The sequence below is a fragment of the Phyllobates terribilis genome, unplaced genomic scaffold (assembly GCF_046119375.1).
Source record: "Phyllobates terribilis strain yellow unplaced genomic scaffold, ASM4611937v1 Scaffold_13__5_contigs__length_258822181, whole genome shotgun sequence".
NCBI classification, from domain to species: Eukaryota; Metazoa; Chordata; class Amphibia; order Anura; family Dendrobatidae; genus Phyllobates; species Phyllobates terribilis.
This window is the reverse complement of record NW_027362773.1, coordinates 76126004-76150499: the sequence shown is the minus strand read 5'-3', so window position 1 is coordinate 76150499 and position 24496 is coordinate 76126004. Positions and strand designations below refer to the sequence as shown.

Below are 24496 nucleotides of genomic sequence, written 5' to 3'. Positions count from 1 at the left end.
GGAGCAGTCAATACCTCGCGAGAGACGCCGGTGAATTAATGAATATCAAGTACGTGGCTGCGGTCTCCTTAGACGACGCACCTGGACACAGACTGCTCAGGATGCACAGCAGAGACGCCACCAGTGCAGCATAGACGGCAGACACGAGCAGTCACGCAGCCGCCACCGCCGTGACCTTTCCAGCGTGATTTTCGTGTTGCTTCGTCTTTTCGGTCGCCCCTGGCGAGCGCAGCTCTGTACTCTGGCACTGAGGATAATGAACTCCGAGACAGCTGGATGCATGTCATTAAGGGCGCACGCTCCAGAGCGAGCAGCTGGCTCCGGGCCGCAATTAAAATCCGCACTTGTGATTCTCACACGTCCGAGCAGAACGCCATGTAGCCGACATGTGAGAGCCGGGAGAGCACACGCCGCCATACTAACAGCCGCCATACTATCGTTCTTCATCTACAGCCGGACGGGGGCTCGTTTATTGTTTGGATCGACACCGTATAATTCACTAAAAACTGCAAAATGGTTAAAAATAAAAGCAATTGTTTTCTGGGTTCCGTTTTTACGGCGTTCACTTTATGGTAAAAATAACAAGGTGATCGGATTCTCCAGATCAGTGAAATTACGGCGACACCAAACTTGTAAAGGTTTTTATGGTATCATTTTTATTTACTTTTTTTCTTTAGAATTTACTGGTTTTAAAAGATTCTGGGCCGCGATTTTTCGATTTCTGTAACTTTTAGGTTTTTCCATCGATGGAGCAGTGTGAGCACTGCTGGTTCTTGCAGGGCGAGACAATGTTTTTATAGCATTTTTGGGGAGGTGCGGTGGCCAAAAAAACGGCAACTCGGCTTTTCACTTTTTTCTTCTTTATGGGTTAATTCATTTTATACTTTGATAGTTAGGACTTTTAAGAATGCAGCGGTGATCATATGTTTTTAGAATTTATTTTTCTGCTTATTCTCTAAGTTTAATTTTTTATTGTTATTTATATATTTTTTTTTATCATTTCCAATTTTTTTTAGTCTGCCTAAGGGATTTGACCCTACAACCTACATTTCATTACTTGTATTTCAAGGCAGAATCAAGATATGATTAGGCCCCTAACACCATAGTGCTCCGCTGCCGGGACCCCCCAGCAAACAGCAGTTATTTGGGAGGGAAACCTTTTTATAAGTGTAAAATTTATCTGCAGTGCCCCTATAGGTGAATTGAGGCATTACACAGAGTCCATTGAAATGAATGGGTGTGTGTGTGATACAGGGGAAGAGACGCTCTTTTATAACCGCTCTCCACTCTGGCCAAAAAGATGAGGATCCTAAACAGAGGACCCCCAATAATAGAGGATCCTAAACAGAGGACCCCCAATAATAGAGGATCCTAAACAGAGGACCCCCAATAATAGAGGATCCTAAACAGAGGACTCCAAATAATAGAGGATCCTAAACAGAGGACCCCCAATAATAGAGTATCCTAAGCAGAGGACTCCAAATAATAGAGGATCCTAAACAGAGGACCCCCAATAATAGAGTATCCTAAACAGAGGACCCCCAATAATAGAGTATCCTAAGCAGAGGACTCCAAATAATAGAGGATCCTAAACAGAGGACCCCCAATAATAGAGTATCCTAAACAGAGGACCCCCCAATAATAGAGTATCCTAAACAGAGGACCCCCAATAATAGAATATCCTAAACAGAGGACCCCCAAAAATAACGCCAAATCTATTAATAGGCTGCATGAAAAAGCACAACTCGGCCACCAGCAATCAATGCCAATCTTCTGCCCCTACAGCCAGCACAAAATTATCATGGTCCGCTCTTCTGAGGCTGGCTTTGGTCCGTTAGGGTCCCAAACTTCCCTGCGTGACCACCACTCCATTCACTTCTATGGGAGCTATGCACTGAAATGAGTGGCGATCACACATGCACACTACCGCTTCATTCACAAAGGGGGCTTTGGGACTTTTGGGTTTGGCTTCCAACCGTAAAAATAAATAATGCTTTCCAAAAAGAAAATTAAACAAATGTTTTGAAGACAGAATAAAAGGAGACCTACCTTAATTTTCCAGGTTGTGTCGGGGTCTTCTGTGGTTTTATAGTCACATCGGTAGTGGCGGCGGCGGTGGTGGCACTTGCCGGAGGAGGACTCTGAGCACTGGGGATCTCCACCTGGGTCCAGTCCTGTCCTTCATCCACCAGAAGAGCGATCAAGGACCCGAGTCGCACGTTCCTGCTGCCTTCCTGAGCCTGCCAGAAAATAAAGCATCATCACCATGAGGAACCTACTATAACGTGACAACTCTTCTGGGTGAACCCCTGACAAGATATTAAAAGGGAACCTAGTTGGGGGCTACAGAAGAGCCGCAAATCCCGCCATGTTCTAACTCCTCGTACACAATTAGTTGCTATGTTTTTTTTTATTTTACTTTTATTTTTTTTTAGCTTTTTCTCAGACTCAAAATCTGGATTTAGATGAAAGAGATTTATCCAAATATTGTGAAAGACGAAAAATCAGGAGCCGCATTAAAGCCCAGAGAGCGGTGAACGGGGCGCTAATGCTGAAACTGCAAATCCTCCAAATGATATTATAGGAATTTCTAGAAAAATCTGTCGCTTGACACAAGTTCAAAAACAGATTGAGACGCCGGATGGAGAATGATAGATTTTTCATGGCGCGGTGCGAAAACAGGAGGGTAGATAGAGGGATGGATAATAGATAGATAATAGATGATAGATAGATAATAGATAGATAGATGATAGATAGATAATAGATAGATAGATAATAGATGATAGATAGATAATAGATAGATGATAGATAGATGATAGATAATAGATAGATAAATAGATAGATGATAGACAGATAATAGATAGATAGATGATAGATAGATAATAGATAAATAGATAGATAGATGATAGATAATAGATAAATAGATGATAGATAGATGATAGATAGATAATAGATAGATAATAGATAGATAGATGATAGATAGATGATAGATAGATGATAGATAGATGATAGATAGATGATAGATAGATAATAGATAGATAACAGATAGATGATAGATAAATAGATAGATAGATGATAGATAGATAATAGATGATAGATAGATAATAGATAGATAATAGATAAATAGATAGATAGATGATAGATAATAGATAAATAGATGATAGATAGATAATAGATAGATAATAGATAGATAATAGATAGATAGATAATAGATAGATAGATGATAGATAGATAATAGATAGATAGATGATAGATAGATAATAGATAAATAGATAGATAGATGATAGATAATAGATAAATAGATGATAGATAGATAATAGATAGATAATAGATAGATAATAGATAGATAATAGATAGATAGATGATAGATAGATGATAGATAGATGATAGATAGATAATAGATGATAGATAGATAATAGATAGATAGATGATAGATAGATAATAGATAGATGATAGATAGATAGATAATGGATAGATAGATAATAGAGAGAGAATAGATAGATGATAGATAATAGACAGATAATGGATAGATAGGTGATAGATAGATAATAGATAGATAATAGATAGATAGACAGATGATAGATAATAGATAGATAATAGATAGATAGATAGATCATAGATGATAGATAGATGATAGATAGATAGAGGGATAATAGATATATAGATAATAGATATATAGATAATAGATAGATAATAGATAAATAGATAGATAATAGATAGATAGAGAATAGATCATAGATGATAGATAGATGATAGATAATAGACTGTTCTCCTCTGTTCACTGTCCTCTGCCTCGGTTTCGCTCCCGGCTGTACATTGTACACTGTACGTTGCATTATCCATGTGATGTCCTCAGATCTCGGCTTATGCTCGTCCTCAGGATTTTGTGACGATGCGAGGACACCGCTCCTGAGCACTGACCCTTCTTACAAGAAGGTGAAAAGTCCGAGACTGATATGCGTCACAGTTTCGTCCCTAAAAAATGCCTCAAAACTAATTCTGAAGGGTCACAACCTGAGCGCTTATTTTCTTAGTTTCTGGACACTTTTACAACCATTTTTATCTAATGCTCTAGTGGAGAATCAGTCTGTGCCTTCAGCGCCTGTGCAGAGTGATGCGTTTCCATGCCAACAGACTACAAACAAACCATGTGTAGTCGGCGCCTGCAGCTTCGTGTTATTCCTCTCAATCTCTCCCTGCTCCTCGATAACAAGAAGGGGTCGGCGCGGGAGGTTTAGAATTCGGTTTGTAACCTGCAATCAACTGATATAAAACTACGACTCCCAACATGGCTATCAGGGCGAGCCTGGAGTTGTAGCCTTGTAGCAGGGACCCAGGGACCACTATCACACAGTGAGCCATACTGGTCAAAAGTCAGACTCATGAGCCTTTTGCATGAGCTGATGATCATGAGAGTGTTTGCTTTCGAGAATTAGTCTATGTAAAATGGTCGTAGACTAAACTCTAAGTGAACAAGAGATTGTACTAATGGCCACCCCCACAGGGACGCACGGTGCCCCCAAAGGGGGACGCATGGTGCCCGCCACCCCCAAAGGGGGACGCACGGTGCCCGCCACCCCCAAAGGGGGACGCACGGTGCCCGCCACCCCCAAAGGGGGACGCACGGTGCCCGCCACCCCCAAAGGGGGACGCACGGTGCCCACCAGCCCCAAGGGGGACGCACGGTGCCCACCAGCCCCAAGGGGGACGCACGGTGAACATCAGCCCCAAGGGGGACGCACGGTGCCCACCAGCCCCAAGGGGGACGCACGGTGCCCACCAGCCCCAAGGGGGACGCACGGTGCCCACCAGCCCCAAGGGGGACGCACGGTGCCCACCAGCCCCAAGGGGGACGTACGGTGCCCACAAGTCCCAAGGGGGAAGCACGGTGCAGACCACCCCCAAACCTCCCGGTGCAGGGCGCAGACTGAATCTCACACACATGAAAACCATCGATCATTGCACAGCTCGACGGCTGGAAGAGATCTGATGAATAGTGGCTATTGACCCGCACACGGCGGCTGAGAATTCATGCCGTTATCCAATACCGCCTGCGGTGACTCGATTAGACCGGCCGCACTCCGCAGAGCCGCTATCAATTACACGCAGAAATCAGAGAAGGCAGGAGTGAGACGACACGGAGGGAAATGGCTGTAATCCTTCCCGGGAGACAGGAGTCGCTCTGTGCAGCGTCACGGAGAGAAGAGCTTGTGCCGGAGATGTAATCACGGGGTCAAGTGCAAAAAAGAAAAATCCCTCTCACCTATACGAGTGCTACATCAATAGGCGCGACAGACCCGTGTCTGAGTGCCATAGTGGATGTCAAAGTGTACGATCCGCTTAATAACCCCAGAACTGCTACAAGAAGTGGCGCGTACTCTATAAGGCCAAATTCACACAAGATCGGACGGTTTTGCATTAATGAGATGCATCCGATTTTCCTCTGTTACTGGTCAGTGCGTCACCTGCTATTTTGGTGGGGAAAAATAAAAGTGATGGCGGTTTCCGATGCTTCACCGAGGAACCAGTTGGGGTTTATCAAAATGATTCGTAGGACTTTGGTCCAGAAACAACATTGGTAGCCGGTGGCCGCCAGATCGGAGCCTTGCAAGCCTCCTCCCACCTGCCGGCATCCCCGATGCCTCTTCTGACTACTAGCCTCGGCGTAACGTCACGCCTGCACCATGCTACAACGCTGCGCAGGGACTACAGATCAGAAGAACCACCGAGGATTCTGGCAGGTAGAAGGAGGAGGTCCAAGGGCTCTAGTCCAGAAGCCACGGACCACGGTGGAGGGTCCTGAGAATCATCATCTCTGTCAGTCGTGAGTGCTGTCCATGCGAGTCTGACGTGAATCTGTCTGATGCGAGTGCTGTCCGATTGGTCTCTGCACACTTGCACGTTTTCCATTTTTGTGCACTATCGGCCATGTGAAAAGGGCCATAGACACACATATTGCATCCGCATGCAATCCATGAAAAGAGGAAAAAAACAAAAAGTGGATAGTGCATATGTGGAGACACGGGGGTCAGTGAGTGCTCTCCCTCCAAAGATAGCAACACAATCACTAAGTGCTGATATAAACAGCAGCCATTCACAAACATCAATTCAAGAGTCAAAGTTCAGACAATATGAACAATAGGTAAACAGCAGCCATTCAGCAATTCACAAACATCAATTCAAGAGTCAACGTTCAGACATTGTGAATTGCTGAATGGCGGCTGTTTACCTATTGCTCATAATGTCTGAACGTTGACTCTTGAATTGATGTTTGTGAATTGTTCATAAACATCAATTCAAGAGTCAACGTTCAGACATTATGAACAATAGTCTATGTTTCTTGACCTACTGCAAATATAAGTCTGGCATAATTAAGATTAAATGTGGCGTTGTCACAGCGAAACCCGGACATGTGAGTGGAGTAAAAACCGGCTGTGTATGCACAGATTTGCCGGGGAAGGGGGGCCCATCTAAAGGTGCAAATTTGTGGATTTTCCACATAAAATCAGCAATAACAATGCCCGCTGCTTGTTTCTCTTTCCCAAGGATGGAGTAAACGGGCGCCCAGATGGGATCGCAAAAACACACTCACAAGGCGGAAGTTCAGCTGTCAAAAGTTTTCCGGTCCCACAGCTTGAGATTGGGCTATATATGTAATATACCATACACAAACCCTAGAGACGCCAATCCGGAGCCCCCACTGCAAGCCCTGGACCCTCTCCGTGTGTTACAGAAGAACGGCCAATTTTCCAGGAGCTATTACATTGGTGACGGTCTTCTAGCAGTCAATGGATTACATGGAAATAAAGCGAGTGCCTGGCTGACAGCAGGGATCATTCCTCTTCTTCACGGCATTTTACTAGGGCAGGAGTTTGTCCTCCAGAGCTGTCTAATGTCTGATCGCATCGACCAACATGTCAGCCGGAGACCTTCTCCTAGAGAACCCAGGAGCGCTCTCTCGGCCGAGCGCAGAGATGTCCATCGGCTGAACAACTGGCCGAAGCATCATCTGTCTGACAGGCCGGCTTCATAAGTCCGAGCTTCATGGTCCATGTACGGACTCAGCAGTGGGTGTCCTGCCCCAAACTCAATACCTTCATGGAGGCGCCATACCCTGGCACAAGGCGTGCCCGCTGCTCAGCATGTCTGATTTTCCCCGGCCCGGGGTCTTTCCCGCAGGAGGTGGTCACTGACGCTACGAGCGCTCCGCCTGGCAGACCGGTCATGATGGAGTTATCCGCCGAGTCTATTCAAACAATGAGATTTTCCTGATAACTTTCACACATCGGATGATAAAAAAACCCAATAATAATACAAAAATATCAAAACGCCGTGAACATCGAGCAGCAGAGAATGGGAAGAGCTGTCGCCACATCGCGGAGGTGTTGGATCAGCGGAGCGCACTCGCATCTGCTTCTGTAACTCGTTGAAGATGTATGAAGATCTGCCGCCACCGACCACCGTGTAGTATGAGCTTCTGCAGCAGCTGAGGTGTACTATGAGCTTCTGCAGCAGCTGAGGTGTAGTATGAGGTTCTGCAGCAGCTAAGGTGTACTATGAGGTTCTGCAGCAGCTGAGGTGTACTATGAGGTTCTGCAGCAGCTGAGGTGTACTATGAGGTTCTGCAGCAGCTGAGGTGTACTATGAGGTTCTGCAGCAGCTGAGGTGTACTATGAGGTTCTGCAGCAGCTGAGGTGTACTATGAGGTTCTGCAGCAGCTGAGGTGTACTATGAGGTTCTGCAGCAGCTGAGGTGTACTATGAGGTTCTGCAGCAGCTGAGGTGTACTATGAGGTTCTGCAGCAGCTGAGGTGTACTATGAGGTTCTGCAGCAGCTGAGGTGTACTATGAGGTTCTGCAGCAGCTGAGGTGTACTATGGGGTTCTGCAGCAGCTGAGGTGTATTATGAAGTTCAGCAGCAGCTGAGGTGTACTATGAGGTTCTGCAGCAGATTAGGTTTATTATGAGGTTCTGCAGCAGCTGAGGTGTATTATGAGGTTCTGCAGCAGCTGAGGTGTATTATGAGATTCTGCAGCAGCTGAGGTGTATGATGAGGTTCTACAGCAGCTGAGGTGTATTATGATGTTCTGCAGCAGCTGAGGTGTACTATGGGGTTCTGCAGCAGCTGAGGTGTATTATGATGTTCTGCAGCAGCGGAGGTGTATTATGATGTTCTGCAGCAGCGGAGGTGTATTATGAGGTCCTGCAGCAGCGGAGGTGTATTATGAGGTCCTGCAGCAGCTGAGGTGTATTATGAGGTCCTGCAGCAGCTGAGGTGTAGTATGATGTTCTGCAGCAGCTGAGGTGTGTTATGATGTTCTGCAGCAGCTGAGGTGTGTTATGATGTTCTGCAGCAGCTGAGGTGTATTATGAGGTTCTGCAGCAGCTGAGGTGTAGTATGAGGTTCTACAGCAGCTGAGGTGTATTATGAGGTTCTCCAGCAGCTGAGTTGTGTATTATGAGGTTCTGCAGCAGCTGAGGTGTGTATTATGAGGTTCTGCAGCAGCTGAGGTGTGTTATGATGTTCTTCAGCAGCTGAGGTGTATTATGAAGTTCTGCAGCAGCTGAGGTGTAGTATGAGGTTCTGCAACAACTGAGGTGTACTATGGGGTTCTGCAGCAGCTGAGGTGTATTATGAAGTTCTGCAGCAGCTGAGGTGTATTATGAGATTCTGCAGCAGCTGAGGTGTATGATGAGGTTCTACAGCAGCTGAGGTGTATTATGATGTTCTGCAGCAGCTGAGGTGTACTATGGGGTTCTGCAGCCGCTGAGGTGTATTATGATGTTCTGCAGCAGCTGAGGTGTATTATGATGTTCTGCAGCAGCTGAGGTGTATTATGAGGTCCTGCAGCATCTGAGGTGTATTATGAGGTCCTGCAGCAGCTGAGGTGTATTATGAGGTCCTGCAGCAGCTGAGGTGTATTATGAGGTCCTGCAGCAGCTGAGGTGTAGTATGAGGTTCTGCAGCAGCTGAGGTGTAGTATGAGGTTCTGCAGCAGCTGAGGTGTGTTATGAGGTTCTGCAGCAGCTGAGGTGTATTATGAGGTTCTGCAGCAGCTGGGGTGTAGTATGAGGTTCTGCAGCAGCTGAGGTGTAGTATGAGGTTCTACAGCAGCTGAGGTGTATTATGAGGTTCTGCAGCAGTTGAGGTGTATTATGAGGTTCTGCAGCAGCTGAGTTGTGTATTATGAGGTTCTGCAGCAGCTGAGGTGTAGTATGAGGTTCTGCAGCAGCTGAGGTGTAGTATGAGGTTCTGCAGCAGCTGAGGTGTAGTATGAGGTTCTGCAGCAGCTGAGGTGTAGTATGAGGTTCTGCAGCAGCTGAGGTGTAGTATGAGGTTCTGCAGCAGCTGAGGTGTAGTATGAGGTTCTGCAGCAGCTGAGGTGTAGTATGAGGTTCTGCAGCAGCTGAGGTGTATTATGAGGTTCTGCAGCAGCTGAGGTGTATTATGAGGTTCTGCAGCAGCTGAGGTGTATTATGATGTTCTGCAGCAGCTGAGGTGTGTATTATGAGGTTCTGCAGCAGCTGAGGTGTGTATTATGAGGTTCTGCAGCAGCTGAGGTGTGTATTATGAGGTTCTGCAGCAGCTGAGGTGTACTATGAGGTTCTGCAGCAGCTGAGGTGTACTATGAGGTTCTGCAGCAGCTGAGGTGTACTATGAGGTTCTGCAGCAGCTGAAGTGTGTTATGAGGTTCTGCAGCAGCTGAGGTGTGTTATGAAGTTCGGCAGCAGCTGAGGTGTATTATGAGGTTCTGCAGCAGTTGAGGTGTGTTATGATGTTCTTCAGCAGCTGAGGTGTGTTATGATGTTCTTCAGCAGCTGAGGTGTATCATGAGGTTCTGCAGCAGCTGAGGTGTATTATGAGGTTCTGCAGCAGCTGAGGTGTATTATGAGGTTCTGCAGCAGCTGAGGTGTATTATGAGGTTCTGCAGCAGCTGAGGTGTATTATGAGGTTCTGCAGCAGCTGAGGTGTGTATTATGAGGTTCTGCAGCAGCTGAGGTGTGTATTATGAGGTTCTGCAGCAGCTGAGGTGTACTATGAGGTTCTGCAGCAGCTGAGGTGTACTATGAGGTTCTGCAGCAGCTGAGGTGTACTATGAGGTTCTGCAGCAGCTGAGGTGTACTATGAGGTTCTGCAGCAGCTGAGGTGTATTACGAGGGAGCACAGAGCGCCTGTGCTTGGTTTGATCAGTCATTTTGTGTTTTCCTTTTAAGTCCCAGAAAAATGGAACAGTTCAGGGACGAGTCCATGTGCCCAAAAGTCTCATCTCTGTAGATAAAAGATGGCCACCTCTGGTTCCATCTCCCTCTTCCCAGTACCATTAGGAAGAGCAGCTCTGGAGAACAAACTGCTGCTCGGCCATGTGAAATACTGCGACAGTGAGGAGAGCTCACGGCTTTTCAGGAGGAGACGCACTTTAGGATTTTGTTTTTTAGGAAACGATGAATCGTGGATTGTGTTTCAGAACAAGATGTGACGGCCGCGCGGCTGCAGGAGATGTAATCACTTAATAAAGGACATTCATTATTAAAGGGCCAGAACGGCAGTGCAGCGCGGAGAAATGTCACCGAGGAGGCGGCGCGGAGCGAGGATCTGCGGCTTTCATTACAGCGACATGAATTATATAAACGTGAGGACGACGCGGCAAAACCAGGTGTGAATGACGCCCATATACTTACAGCAGGCTCATCATACCCGCCCACGAGAGCCCAACCAACAACCCCAAGTGTTCACCCGACCCCCCACACGACCAAGAGCGCCCAACCAACAACCCCAAGTGTTCACCCGACCCCCCACATGACCACGAGCACCCAACAACCCCAAGTGTTCACCCGACCCCCCACACGACCACGAGCGCCCAACCAAGAACCCCAAGTGTTCACCCGACCCCCCACATGACCACGAGCACCCAACAACCCCAAGTGTTCACCCGACCCCCCACACGACCACGAGCGCCCAACCAACAACCCCAAGTGTTCACCCAACCCCCCACACGACCACGAGTGCCCAAACAACCCCAAGTGTTCACCTGACCCCCCACACGACCAAGAGCGCCCAACCAACAACCCCAAGAGTTCACCCGACCCCCCACACGACCAAGAGCGCCCAACCAACAACCCCAAGAGTTCACCCGACCCCCCACAAGACCACGAGCGCCCAACCAACAACACCAAGTGTTCACCCGACCCCCCACATGACCACGAGCGCCCAAACCACCCCAAGTGTTCACCCGACCCCCCACATGACCACGAGCACCCAACAACCCCTAGTGTTTACCCGACCCCCCACAAGACCACGAGCGCCCAACCAACAACCCCAAGTGTTCACCCGACCCCCCACACGACCACGAGCGCCCAACCAACAACTCCAAGTGTTCACCCGACCTCCCAACCAACAACCCCAAGTGTTCACCCGACCCCCTACACGACTACGAGCGCCCACCCAACCGTGCAATACAGTGATTTACGACTTACACTGTTTACCTCCCGGACCAGAGTGAGTAATAGAGGGGGGTCCTATAGTCAGGACCCTCAGAGTCCTTATTGGAGGAACTGCTTAACGTAACCTATTTCAAAGGGAAATGCGCGGCTTCACCCTTCTCCGATGGCTCCATAGGGAAATGGAAAAGTAGCGCTGAGAACAGACTGCAGAATTGCTGGAGGCCGACGAGGCGGGAGGGTGGCTGACGGACGGGGAGGCCGACGAGGCGGGAGGGTGGCTGACGGACGGGGAGGCCGACGAGGCGGGAGGGTGGCTGACGGACGGGGAGGCCGACGAGGCGGTAGGGTGGCTGACGGACGGGGAGGCCGACGAGGCGGGAGGGTGGCTGACGGACGGGGAGGCCGACGAGGCGGGAGGGTGGCTGACGGACGGGGAGGCCGACGAGGCGGGAGGGTGGCTGACGGACGGGGAGGCCGACGAGGCGGGAGGGTGGCTGACGGACGGGGAGGCCGACGAGGCGGGAGGGTGGCTGACGGACGGGGAGGCCGACGAGGCGGGAGGGTGGCTGACGGACGGGGAGGCCGACGAGGCGGGAGGGTGGCTGACGGACGGGGAGGCCGACGAGGCGGGAGGGTGGCTGACGGACGGGGAGGCCGACGAGGCGGGAGGGTGGCTGACGGACGGGGAGGCTGACTGACGGACGGGGAGGCCGACGAGGCGGGAGGGTGGCTGACGGACGGGGAGGCCGACGAGGCGGGAGGGTGGCTGACGGACGGGGAGGCCGACGAGGCGGGAGGGTGGCTGACGGACGGGGAGGCCGACGAGGCGGTAGGGTGGCTGACGGACGGGGAGGCCGACGAGGCGGGAGGGTGGCTGACGGACGGGGAGGCCGACGAGGCGGGAGGGTGGCTGACGGACGGGGAGGCCGACGAGGCGGGAGGGTGGCTGACGGACGGGGAGGCCGACGAGGCGGGAGGGTGGCTGACGGACGGGGAGGCCGACGAGGCGGGAGGGTGGCTGACGGACGGGGAGGCCGACGAGGCGGGAGGGTGGCTGACGGACGGGGAGGCCGACGAGGCGGGAGGGTGGCTGACGGACGGGGAGGCCGACGAGGCGGGAGGGTGGCTGACGGACGGGGAGGCCGACGAGGCGGGAGGGTGGCTGACGGACGGCGAGGCCGACGAGGCGGGAGGGTGGATTATGGATCCAGAGGCCAACAAGGTGGGTGCCGGCAGGGAGGCCGATGAGTTGGGTGACGGATGGATGAGGTGGAGGGTTGGTATCCAGGACTGTAAGGCCGATGGTCGGAGACAGAAGGGGACACTATCTTGCACATCTGTTTGTAGTGACGCCCCCTCGGCATCAGAGCCGGGACAGATAGGTGGGCCGGTGGACTGTCGGAAACATTTCTCCACCGTACGTAGCGCCATATAGTGCACAGACACAGTGGCCATGCTGATTTACACTGACCCCGGTAGCCACAATAATGGCCGCCCCTCTACGTCCCATTATACGGCAGATTATAAAGTGCTGTCGTCCCCGGTGGTACGCGGCTCTCCCCGCACGGCTATCCCTGTATTAGCAGGACAGTGTATGGAGCCTGGAAGGCAGTAAGGGGCTGAGGGACGGTGCTGATAGCATTGATCGGGCCGTGTGTGCTGGATCAGATTGTAATGGGTCTGTGTCACACAGATCGGGGCGTTATGTGGATAACCAGACACCAGATGTCACCGGGGGGCGAGGAAGACTGCCATCACGAAGGCTCTGTACACTGGTGACGAGTGCGACTGTGCAGACAGCAGCAACCACAGAATCCACAGACCGGCCACATAATAAGTCCTCTGCAGACCCCACATCAGCGCCGACCACAGCAATGTCCGGAGGTGACGCGGAAGTGCAGCAGAGGTGACGTGGAAGTGCAACAGAGGTGACGCGGAAGTGCAACAGAGGTGACGCGGAAGTGCAGCAGAGGTGACGCGGAAGTGCAGCAGAGGCGACGCGGAGGTGCAGCAGAGGCGACGCGGCGGTGCAGCAGAGGCGACGCGGCGGTGCAGCAGAGGCGACGCGGCGGTGCAGCAGAGGCGACGCGGAGGTGCAGCAGAGGCGACGCGGCGGTGCAGCAGAGGCGACGATCCCAGGATTTATAGCACAGTTCTCCGATCGCTGGGGGTTGCAGTAGTTGGACCCCCCCAGCGATCACAAAGTCGGCACCAGTCCTATGGACAGGGGGTAACTTTAAATTCTGGGAAAAACCCCTTACCATAATTTTGGCTAAAATTCCCTCGTCGCTTGACTCCATAGTGACCACGGCCTTGTCGGTCTCGATTTCGCACAGGGCGTCTCCGGCGTTCACAGTCTCACCTGCCAGAGAGTGAAGAGGGACACAAAGTCTTTTTTTTAAAAAAAAGTTGTATCGACAGAGGAGCACAGGGGGCACCTGCCCATCAGCTGAGGATTGGTCTTCAGTATCGGATCGCTGGGGGTCCGACACCCGGCTCCCCCCATCCATGAGACGTTTGCTGAATGTGCAGTGATCTGAACTCCCCCTGCCCCATAACCTCCTCGCTTGACGCCTTCATCTAAAAGGAAAAACCTGAGTGTGAGGGGTTAAAAATACAATTAGAAAAAAAAACAAAAACAGGGAAACCAAGAATCCTAACACTTTATGTTAGAGCGCCCCCTGCTGGCTGATCACAGATCCAGCCGTAGTAATAGCTGTAGTTTTACATGGGACTACTGAGATTTTACATAGGTCTGTGTGCAAATCACAAGGCTCGAGGCTGAAGAGAAAGAAGAAAACTTAGAGGGAAAAGTCTTATTTTTAGTAAATAAGGTTCATACCCCCAAAGTACCTTGTTTTTTCCCTAAACTTGGGCTCGACAGACGCAGCCGACCCCGACGTCAGGAAGAAGGTTCCTGCAACCGCTGTCAGTGAAAGGGAGATTAAAGGATTGCAACGACTTCAGCACAAAGATCACGGAGAGGGGTCAGACATACTGGCAGGTAGGAGGATTCTCGCCCACCGGACCGCCCGCCTCTGGTTCGCCCGTCCGACAGACCGCCTCAGGTTCGCCCGCCCGACAGACCGCCTCAGGTTCGCCCGCCCGACAGGCAGACAGACCGCCTCTGGTTCGCCCGACAGACAGACAGACCGCCTCTGGTTCACCCACCAGACAGACAAACAGACCGCCTCTGGTTCGCCCGCCCGACAGACAGACCGCCTCTGGTTCGCCCGCCCGACAGACAGACAGACAGACCGCCTCTGGTTCGCCAGCCCGACAGACAGACAGACAGACCGCCTCTGGTTCGCCCGCCCAACAGACAGACAGACCGCCTCTGGTTCGCCCGCCCAACAGACAGACAGACCGCCTCTGGTTCGCCCGCCCAACAGACAGACAGACCGCCTCTGGTTCGCTCGCCCGACAGACAGACCGCCTATGGTTCGCCCGTCTGCTGATACCAAAGTGGCCGCTGCTTCATAGTCCTACAAATGTTTTTGCTCCATCATCAGTGAGTTATTACCTAATACTTCTCACAGCTGAGGACTTGATACAATTGGCCCACAAGAGGGGGTCCGGCCTTGTGGTCGCAGGGTTATACCCATATGAGGGGGTCTGACCTTGTGGTCGCAGGGTTATACCCATATGAGGGGGTCTGACCTTGTGGTAGGAGGGTTATACCCATATGAGTGGGTCTGGCCTTGTGGTAGGAGGGCTATACCCATATGAGTGGGTCTGGCCTTGTGGTAGGAGGGTTATTGCCATATGAGGGGGTCTGGCCTTGTGGTAGGAGGGTTATACCCATATGAGTGGGTCTGGCCTTGTGGTAGGAGGGCTATACCCATGAGTGGGTCTGGCCTTGTGGTAGGAGGGTTATTGCCATATGAGGGGGTCTGGCCTTGTGGTAGGAGGGTTATACCCATATGATGGGGTCTGGCCTTGTGGTAGGAGGGCTATACCCACATGAGGGGGTACGGCCTTTTAAAAAAGGTCATCAACATGGAACATTTATTTTTTTTCTAGGGGTGGTCCCAGAAGCCGCGTCCGGCGGTCCGCCTCCTCTCACCTTCCTTCTTCAGCCACTTCACAATGTTTCCTTCCTCCATGGTGGGCGACAGCGCCGGCATCAGGACCTGGACAGACGGCGCCCCTGTAAGACAGACAGACGTCATCAGGAACATCAATGCCCCCCAAAGTGATAAGTAAAATATACTCATATAGGGACCCGCAGAGTATCGCAGCTATGATAGAAAGGGGTCAGGACACGCAGAGCATCGCAGCTATGATAGAAAGGGGTCAGGACACGCAGAGCATCGCAGCTATGATAGAAAGGGGTCAGGACACGCAGAGCATCGCCGCTATGATAGAAAGGGGTCAGGACATACAGAGCATCGCAGCTATGATAGAAAGGGGTCAGGACACGCAGAGCATTACAGCTATGATAGAAAGGGGTCAGGACACGCAGAGCATCGCAGCTATGATAGAAAGGAGTCAGGACACGCAAATCATCGCAGCTATGATAGAAAGGGGTCAGGACACGCAGAGCATCGCAGATATGATAGAAAGGGGTCAAGACACGCAAAGCTATTTACTATTCTTATTCCCAGGGTTGCTTCTCCTTTGCTGGTAACACTTATTTGACCATCTCTGCGCTCCCTTGTTCGCGCCCCAATAAAGAGACGATAACGCCCAGTTACTATTTTCTTCATCCATTTCCAGGAGGAGCAGCAGAGGAACAACAACTAAGCTGCAGATCACTTTTGTATGTGCAGAATATCTGACTGATGACAGAGGAGCGTTTACCCCAGGGGACGAGACCACCGCCCCATCGGTGGGGCTTTTTTGCGGCTGATGCGGATCTGACGGACTCAGATAACGGGATTGTTTCTTGGCAGGACGGAGCCTGTAATTGGCGCCCGATCCCCCGGCCCGGCCCCTGTGGTTACGCAGCCATGTGCCCCCCCCCCGGCTGGCCGCTGAGCCAAGTGTTATACCCCAGAAAGACAACGATGGAATTGGATTAGGGGGATTAGATGTAACAAGTCTTAGCAGGTTAAAAGCCCAGGATCTGCAGGATCGGCACATGCTGTGTCAGGGGAGCGTGCGGGCGACCTCTCCCGGTGTCACTGACCTCCCCCCTAATTGTGCCGGACACCTGTCCTCCATGACATTGACCTCTGAGGATTACAGCAGCCCCTGACCTGGAAACCACCAGGGGGCGCCCTCCGCTGGAGATGTCCCGGAACAGTCACTATATTACATCTGCTGCATTGCAGGGGTCTGTACCGGGAGGCCGGGGGGCATCACCACAACATGGACTATTGTGCAAATTAGGTTTTTATGTCATTTTCTTTTTTTTTTTATCATTTTGGTGAAGATTCTTATTACAGAGCAACATCAGTGATCCTGCAATTCTCATACTGACCACTGGGGTCATATCAGACTCCGGTCCTTCAAGAAGAGTTGTCAGCAGGTTCATTATCATCAGAGACAGGATTACAGGAACTGATAACACATCTATATACAGCACAGGATCCACCATTCACAATAGGTGATGTCACAGCTCACCCCCTCCTCCTCCTGTACAATGACTGATGACACCTCTATATACAGTAGATAACAGAAGATCCACCATTCTCAATAGGTGATGTCACAGCTCACCTCCTCCTCCTGTACAATGACTGACAATTCCTCTATGTACAGTAGATAACACAGGAGCCACCATTTACAATAGGTGATGTCACAGCTCACCTCCTCCTCCTCCTGTACAATGACTGATAACACCTCTATATACAGTAGATAACACAGGATCCACCATTCACAATAGGTGATGTCACAGCTCACCTCCTCCTCCTCCTGTACAATGACTGATAACACCTCTATATACAGTAGATAACACAGGATCGGTGTGAAAAATGCAACATTTCCAGTTTTATTTAATACAGATTGGTTGTTTTTCCTGTGTTGTGACTTTTGCCAAAAATAATAATAATAAAAAAAATCCATTTACCACACACAGCTGATCTGAACACTAGATCACTTTTCTGATAAAACGTTCTTATCCCCAGAGGAAATGTCTGAGAAATGAGAGCGCCACCGCTGGACACTGGAGGAATAACGTGAGCCGGCCGGAACGGAGATGGGGAGAGTTTACTACAAAAGAAGTTTTACAACTTTGCACAAAAGCCCGTCAGTCCTAAGAGGGTGCAAGGAGGGGACCCCATTCTTCAGAGTCACCTCTGGGGCTTCCACCTGCCGATCCTGGTAACATCATACTTGACTTAAAGGGGTATTCCGGAATTCAGGAGAGGTGACAACTGCTCGCTCTGCAGGGGTCCCACAGCTCCCCTGATTATCCCCTTTTTGCGCTTTAAATATCCGCCATCCGTTTCCAGAGAAATGGGAGAATTTTTATGGTCTTTATGTATCTAGTACTTCTTTTACCACATTTTTGAGAGTAGTGACTGTGTCGGGGGTGCCGTGCCTTTAAGACGAGAAGCGGCGGACAATAAAAAGCAGGAAAAGTTTCACTCGCTCCTGGCAGGTGAATGAATGGCTGCACCCGTCAGGAGGATGCAGAAGGATCCGGTGATGGTGCCGGTCACAGTGTTACTCTGTCACTACAAGTTCTTCCGTCAATGAATGAAGGGACGACCGCGCAGACTTGCAAAATAAAAAATATCTGATTTTTTCGCAGGGTAGCGGTGACATTCTGCGCAGGCTGGGAATTGCACGCTGTTATGGGGGTGCGCTGTTATAACTTCACCTTTCTTTGCCCCCCTCCCACAACACTCCCCTGTTCTGGCGACCCACCGAGGACTGACCTCATTAAATCACATTCCCCACAGGGAGGAGGTAAAGCTAACACAGGGAACCTCACTGACATACAGTGGTCAGACTGTGCCATCTAGTGGTGATAAAGTGGCATTACGGGCAGTTCAGATTAATACAGGATTATGATAATATCTCTGCTCGTTTACAAAAAAACAGAACCCGGCCGATCCACAGGCCGAGGAACAACAAGGACTCAACCACACTCACTTTAAATTTGCTGGCGAGAACAGGAAAAAAAAAACAGGAATAAAGGGAGCTCTGCCAATAGGAGACACCAGAGTGTTGCAAAAAAGAACCTTTTTTTGGTAAATTAAATCTGTCAGATTTGGCAAACATTTTGAACATTTTCGCAATTTTTTTGAAACTTTGCATTTTCAGGCCCTTAAATCAGAGAGATATGTCACACAAAATAGTTAATAAATAACATTTCCCACATGTCTACTTTACATCAGTAACAAGTTTGGAACCAAATTTTTTTTTTTGTTCGGAAGTTATAAGGATTAAAAGTTGACCAGCGGTTTCTCATTTTTACAATAAAATTTACAAAACCATTTTTTTAGGGACCACATCACATTTGAAGTCACTTTGAGAGGTCTACATGACAAAATATACACAAAAGTGACACCATTCTAAAAACTGCACCCCTCAGGCTATGTGCCCACGATGCAGAAATGAAGCAGAAAATTTCTGCAGCATTTCTGCATCTCCCTGTCAGAAAAAACGCATGCAGATTGTGCATGCGTTTTTCCTGCAGAATACATGCGGATTCACATGCGTTTCCGCATGCAGATTGACAAGCGCTTTCCAGGCGATAGCATCACTTGGAAAGTGCTTGACAACTAGGTCACACTGTATAAATCCATGCAAACGGCATGGATTTATACAGTGTGAACCGTAAAAATTAAAACAAATAAAGCTATACTCACCCCCGAGGCCCCGGCTTGGCTGCAGCGCTGCTTCCTGGCTGGTTCCCGGCTGCCGGCATATCGCGAGACAGAGCGGTGAAGGGCCTGCGGTCACATGACTGTGACGTCACCGCAGGTCCTCAAGCGATGCCGGCATTCAGAGAGAAGACGCCGGACAGGTGAATATAAACTTTATTTTTTATTTTATTCTTTTTTTACAGGTACAATGGTACCCAGGTCTGGATGAGAGTCTTCTCTCCTCCAGAACTGGGTACCATCCGCACATAGAGACGCATAGAAGCCGCTTGTAAAAATGTACAGTCGCGGTTTCTATGCGTTTCAATGCAAGTCAATGGCGGGAGTTCCGCTGCGCTTCTGCAAAATTAATGGACATGCTGCGGATTTTTGTACGCAGCATAAACGCTGCGGAAAAATCCGCAGCATATGCATAGAACATGCGGAATCCCCTTGGGGACCATGGGGTGCGGATTACCTAGCGTTTCACAAGCGTTTACTCTGCAGAAATTCAGCAGCATAAACGCTTGAAAAACGCTACGTGGGCACACAGCCTCAAGGTGCTCAAAACCACATTCAAGAACTATATTAACCCTTCAGCTGCTTCACAGGAATTTTTGGAATGTGGAAGAAAACAATGAACATTTAACATTTTTTTTCACAAAAATGTTACTTTAGACCCAATTTTTTTTTATTTTTGCAAGGGTAACAGGAAAAAATGGACAGCAAAATTTGTTGTGAAATTTCTCCTGAGCACGCCGATATCCCATATGTGGGGGAAAACCACTGTTTGGGTGCACTGCAGGGTTCGGAAGTGAAGGAGCGCCATTAGACTTTCTGAATGTAAAATTTGCTTGAATAATTAGCGGACGCCATGTCGCGTTTGGAGAGCCCCTTATGTGCCTAAACAGTGGAAACCCGCCACAAGTGACCCCATTTTGGAAACTAGACCCCATAAAGAACTTATCTAGATGTGTGGTGAGCACCTTGAACCCCCAGGTGCTCCACAGAAGTTTATAACATTGAGCTGTAAAAATAAAAAAAATCTAACTTTTTCCACAAAAAATGATCTTTTAGCCCCAAGTTTTTTATTTTCACAATGGTAAGAGGAGAAAATGAACCCCCAAAAATTGTGCAATTTCTCCTGAGTACGCCAATACCCCATATGTGGGGAAAATACAGTGTTTGGGCGCACGGCAGGATTCAGAAGGGAAGGAGCACCGTGTGACTTTTTGAATGCAAAATTGGCTGGAATCGAGAGCGGACGTCATGTCACGTTTGGAGAGCCCCTGTGTGCCTAAACAGTGGAAAACCCCACAAGTGACCCCATTTTGGAAACTAGACCCCTCAAGGATTTTATCAAGGGGTATAGTGAACATTTTGAACCCAGAGGTATGACACAGAATTTGATAACATTAGGTCATCATATTGAATAAGTTGTCATTAGTCTTGAGCGCAAGTGCTCGCTACTTGAGTTTGCATCAGGTGCTCGGGTATGCACCATGTATCACGGGTGCTGGAGTGACATGCTCGAGTCCCTGCCCCCCCGCATGTTTCACGGCTATTAGACACCCCAAAAAAAAACAATATGCGGGGATTGCTCGTGCATGGCAGGCAATCCCCGCGAGTTTTTTTTGGCTGCGAAGTATATGGGAGGAAACTCGAGCACCCGCAATACTCAGTGCATACCCGAGCACCCGATGCAAACTCAAGTAGCGAGCACTTGCGCTCAACACTAGTCGCCATATTGTCATCATTTTTTTTCTTTACTTTTGAAAAAATCCCAACCCCAACCCTAGCCCTAACCCCAACCCCAACCCTTAATTTATATCTTTTTTTATGTTTTGACGCTTTTACGCAATATAAACTATTTCATAGAAAAAATAATTTTTTGCATTGCTTTATTCTGAGAGCTATAACTTTTATTTTTCGGCCGATGGAGCTGTTTGGTGGCTTGCTTTTTGAGGGACAAGATGACGTTTTCAGCGGTACCATTTTTATTTACATTCGTCTTTTTGATCGCGTTTTATTCCACTTTTTGTTTGGCGATATGATGATAAAGCATTGTTGTTTTTTTTTTTTTTTTTTTTACCGTGTTCACTAAAGGGGTTAACTAGTGGGACAGTTTTATAGGTCAGGTCGTTCCGGACGTGGCAATACCAATGTACTTTTATTGGTTTATTTTTTTCCATAATAATATTTATTTAAGGGAACAATATATTTAGATATTTTTTTTTATATATTTTTTCATTTTTTTTCACTTTTATACTTTGTCCCACTATGGGACTTTTATTTTTTGCAGGCTGATCGCTTGTATAGCGTAGGGATGCAGCAGCAGCATCCTTATGCTATACAGGCTGTCAGCCCTGCAGACACAAGTTACCGTAGATACATCGTGCACTGTGCATGATCTATCTAACTTCCTGATGTCTGATGACCCGGATGTAGTCATGATGACATCAGGTCACAATGGCAATGATTGGGACCCCGCGCTAACAGCTCGGAGTCTCTGATTCAAGGTAAGAGGGACGCACTTACCTCTGCATGCCCTGGAAATGCTGCGATTGAATTTGATCGCAGCATTTCGGGGGTTAGTGTGCCAGGAGCAGTGCGGGACCGCTCCCAGCACATAGTACCGGGTGTAATCTGTGAGAATTAGCTGACACCTGGCAGCAATGGCGGGCACAATCACTGAGGCGCAATAATACGTACCTGGTCAATAAGGCCCAGATCACAGGTACATATTATTACGCCTCACGTCAGAAAGGGGTTAAAAGCTAATAATAAGTGGATCCTGTATTATCGACTGTATATAGAGGTGTTATCAGCCATTGTACAGAAGGGGAGGAGGTGAGCTGTGATATCACCTATTGTGAATGGTGGATCCTGTGTTATCTACTGTATATAGAGGTGTTATCAGTCATTGTACAGGAGGAGGAGGTGAGCTGTGACATCACCTATTGTGAATGGTGGATCCTGTGTTATCTACTGTATATAGAGGTGTTATCAGTCATTGTACAGGAGGAGGAGGAGGTGAGCTGTGATATCACCTATTGTGAATGGTGGATCCTGTGTTATCTACTGTATATAGAGGTGTTATCAGCCATTGTACAGGAGGAGGAGGAGGTGAGCTGTGATATCACCTATTGTGAATGGTGGATCCTGTGTTATCTACTGTATATAGAGGTGTTATCAGTCATTGTACAGGAGGAGGAGGAGAGCTGTGACATCACCTATTGTGAATGGTGGATACTGTGTTATCTGCTGTATATAGAGGTGTTATCAGTCATTGTACAGGAGGAGGAGGTGAGCTGTGACATCACCTATTGTGAATGGTGGATCCTGTGTTATCTGCTGTATATAGAGGTGTTATCAGCCAATGTACAGGAGGAGGAGGAGGAGGAGGAGAGCTGTGACATCACCTATGGTGGATCCTGTGTTATCTGCTGTATATAGAGGTGTTATCAGTCAATGTACTGGAGGAGGAGGAGGTGAGCTGTGACATCACCTTGTGAATGGTGGACCCTGTGTTATCTGCTGTATATAGATATATTAATAGCAAAATAATTAACACTATATAAAAAAAGGTCCGTATCTCTGGAACCTTGAAAAAACAACAGATTACTGAGGGGAGCAGTGGGAATAAAATAAGAGCAGTTACCGGCCTTTGGACGGTTGTCTCGTGAGATATCACCTTTATCACCAGACACCCCCTCTGCAGCGGCCACTAGTGGTGAAGTGAAGTTTTGCACAACGGCCAAATCACTTGGTCTGTAAGAGGTGAAGCTGGGGGGACGGCACCCAAATTATTTATATATAGATAAAAAATAAAGAAAACACAAGTTTTCTCTTTGCTCAAAGGCAAATTCTACCAGGAAGTTTTCCCTCGTGTAACACAACACCCAGGATATCAGACATGAGCGAAACTCAGCAAGAAATGCAGATTATTATTTTCCTATAATAACAAAAGCTGACAAGACATTTACTAAAGATGTTTTACTCATTGTGTGACAGGCGGAGGCTGCAAACCGGGAAATGTCAGCGAGGACCGACACGTGCGGCTGGTGAGACGGGACCCAAAGCAACAAAAATACAGTCCTGGGGCGAGGGGAACCTGCCGGACCTGCCGCCGGGGAAGGGGAACCTGCCGCCGGGGGAGGAGGACCTGCACAAGTTCATTGTGTGATGCTTTTTCTATGTGAACAGTCCACTAGGTGGCGCTACAGACTTTTAGATTTAGCAGAGACTTGCGTGATCTGGTCTGATCCTCAAAAACGGATCAGAATTGTACGGGCATCGAGCTTAAAGGGGTCGTCCAGGACTTTGAAGCTGAGGATAATTAATCGGAGGTCACCAGGTGTAACCAGTGTACAGAGGGGGGACAGCAAAGCGCCACACACCGGGTCGTGGCTGTTCTCAGTACTGCAGCTCAGATGCCATTCACTCCCATAGGAGCTGAGCTGCAGTATCGAGAACGACCACTACATGGCTGATCTAGCAGAACAAGGGCGTGTTTTTTTGCAGGACGCCTTTTGCAGACTTTACCATATAATGTATTGGGGGAAAAAATGGAAAAAAAATCCAGTTGGAATGAAATACTAAAAAAAAGTCTGAACTTTTGTAAGAAAAAGAGTTTAGAAGGAGGAAGATGAGAATGAGCTCACTGATGGATTCTCAGTTACCTCATTTCGCAGCCAGTATTTCACACTGTTGTCCTGAGGCTACTGAAGGAAAATTATGCAAAATTTTTAATCAAAGCCAATTACAAAAATGAACTATTTTATTTATTTATTATTATTTTTTTTTTAGACAAGAATGCATGTATTTAAGTAAAATTATAAAAAATATGTCCCTAAAAGTGAACACATCCTTCTTTAACCCTTTCAAGACATAGGACTTAGACATGTCCTATGTCAGGAACATGAGACAGGCTCGGGAGCAGAGCCCGCTCCGCACAGGGCCGGAGCCGGATGTGGCAGTCCTCCTCCGCTCTGCTTAAAGGGGTGGTCCGAAGTCCAAAGTAATTTTCCTCCAAAATCCCAATCTGTTTAGTGCCCAAATCTAAACTATTTTCTAATATACTTGAATTAAAAATTCCCTGTCCTTCCCTCACTACTTTTCTATTTTTTTTTCCTACTTCCTTTTTGATGAATCCTCATTGAAGAATCCCAGTGCATGCTGGGATACTCAAACGAAGCGTCATCAGGGGGCAGAGGCTGCGGTCACTGCTGTAGCCCCTACTTGAAATGAAGCGTCATCAGCGATGCTCATTTCAGGGGCCGGGCTAGTCCCTGCGTGATG

General features: G+C 48.7%; 1 protein-coding gene across 1 annotated transcript in view; it reads right to left on the bottom strand.

The window, feature by feature from the left end:
• Positions 1-24496, bottom strand: part of PDHX (pyruvate dehydrogenase complex component X) — a 61361-nt gene that overhangs the window by 34667 nt on the left and 2198 nt on the right. The window contains exons 2-4 of the mRNA XM_073658130.1: positions 15508-15591; positions 13703-13803; positions 2050-2240 (exon numbers count right to left, since the gene is read on the bottom strand). Coding sequence (XP_073514231.1) covers positions 2050-2240; positions 13703-13803; positions 15508-15591 — 376 coding nt within the window. The remainder of the gene's footprint in view (positions 1-2049; positions 2241-13702; positions 13804-15507; positions 15592-24496) is intronic.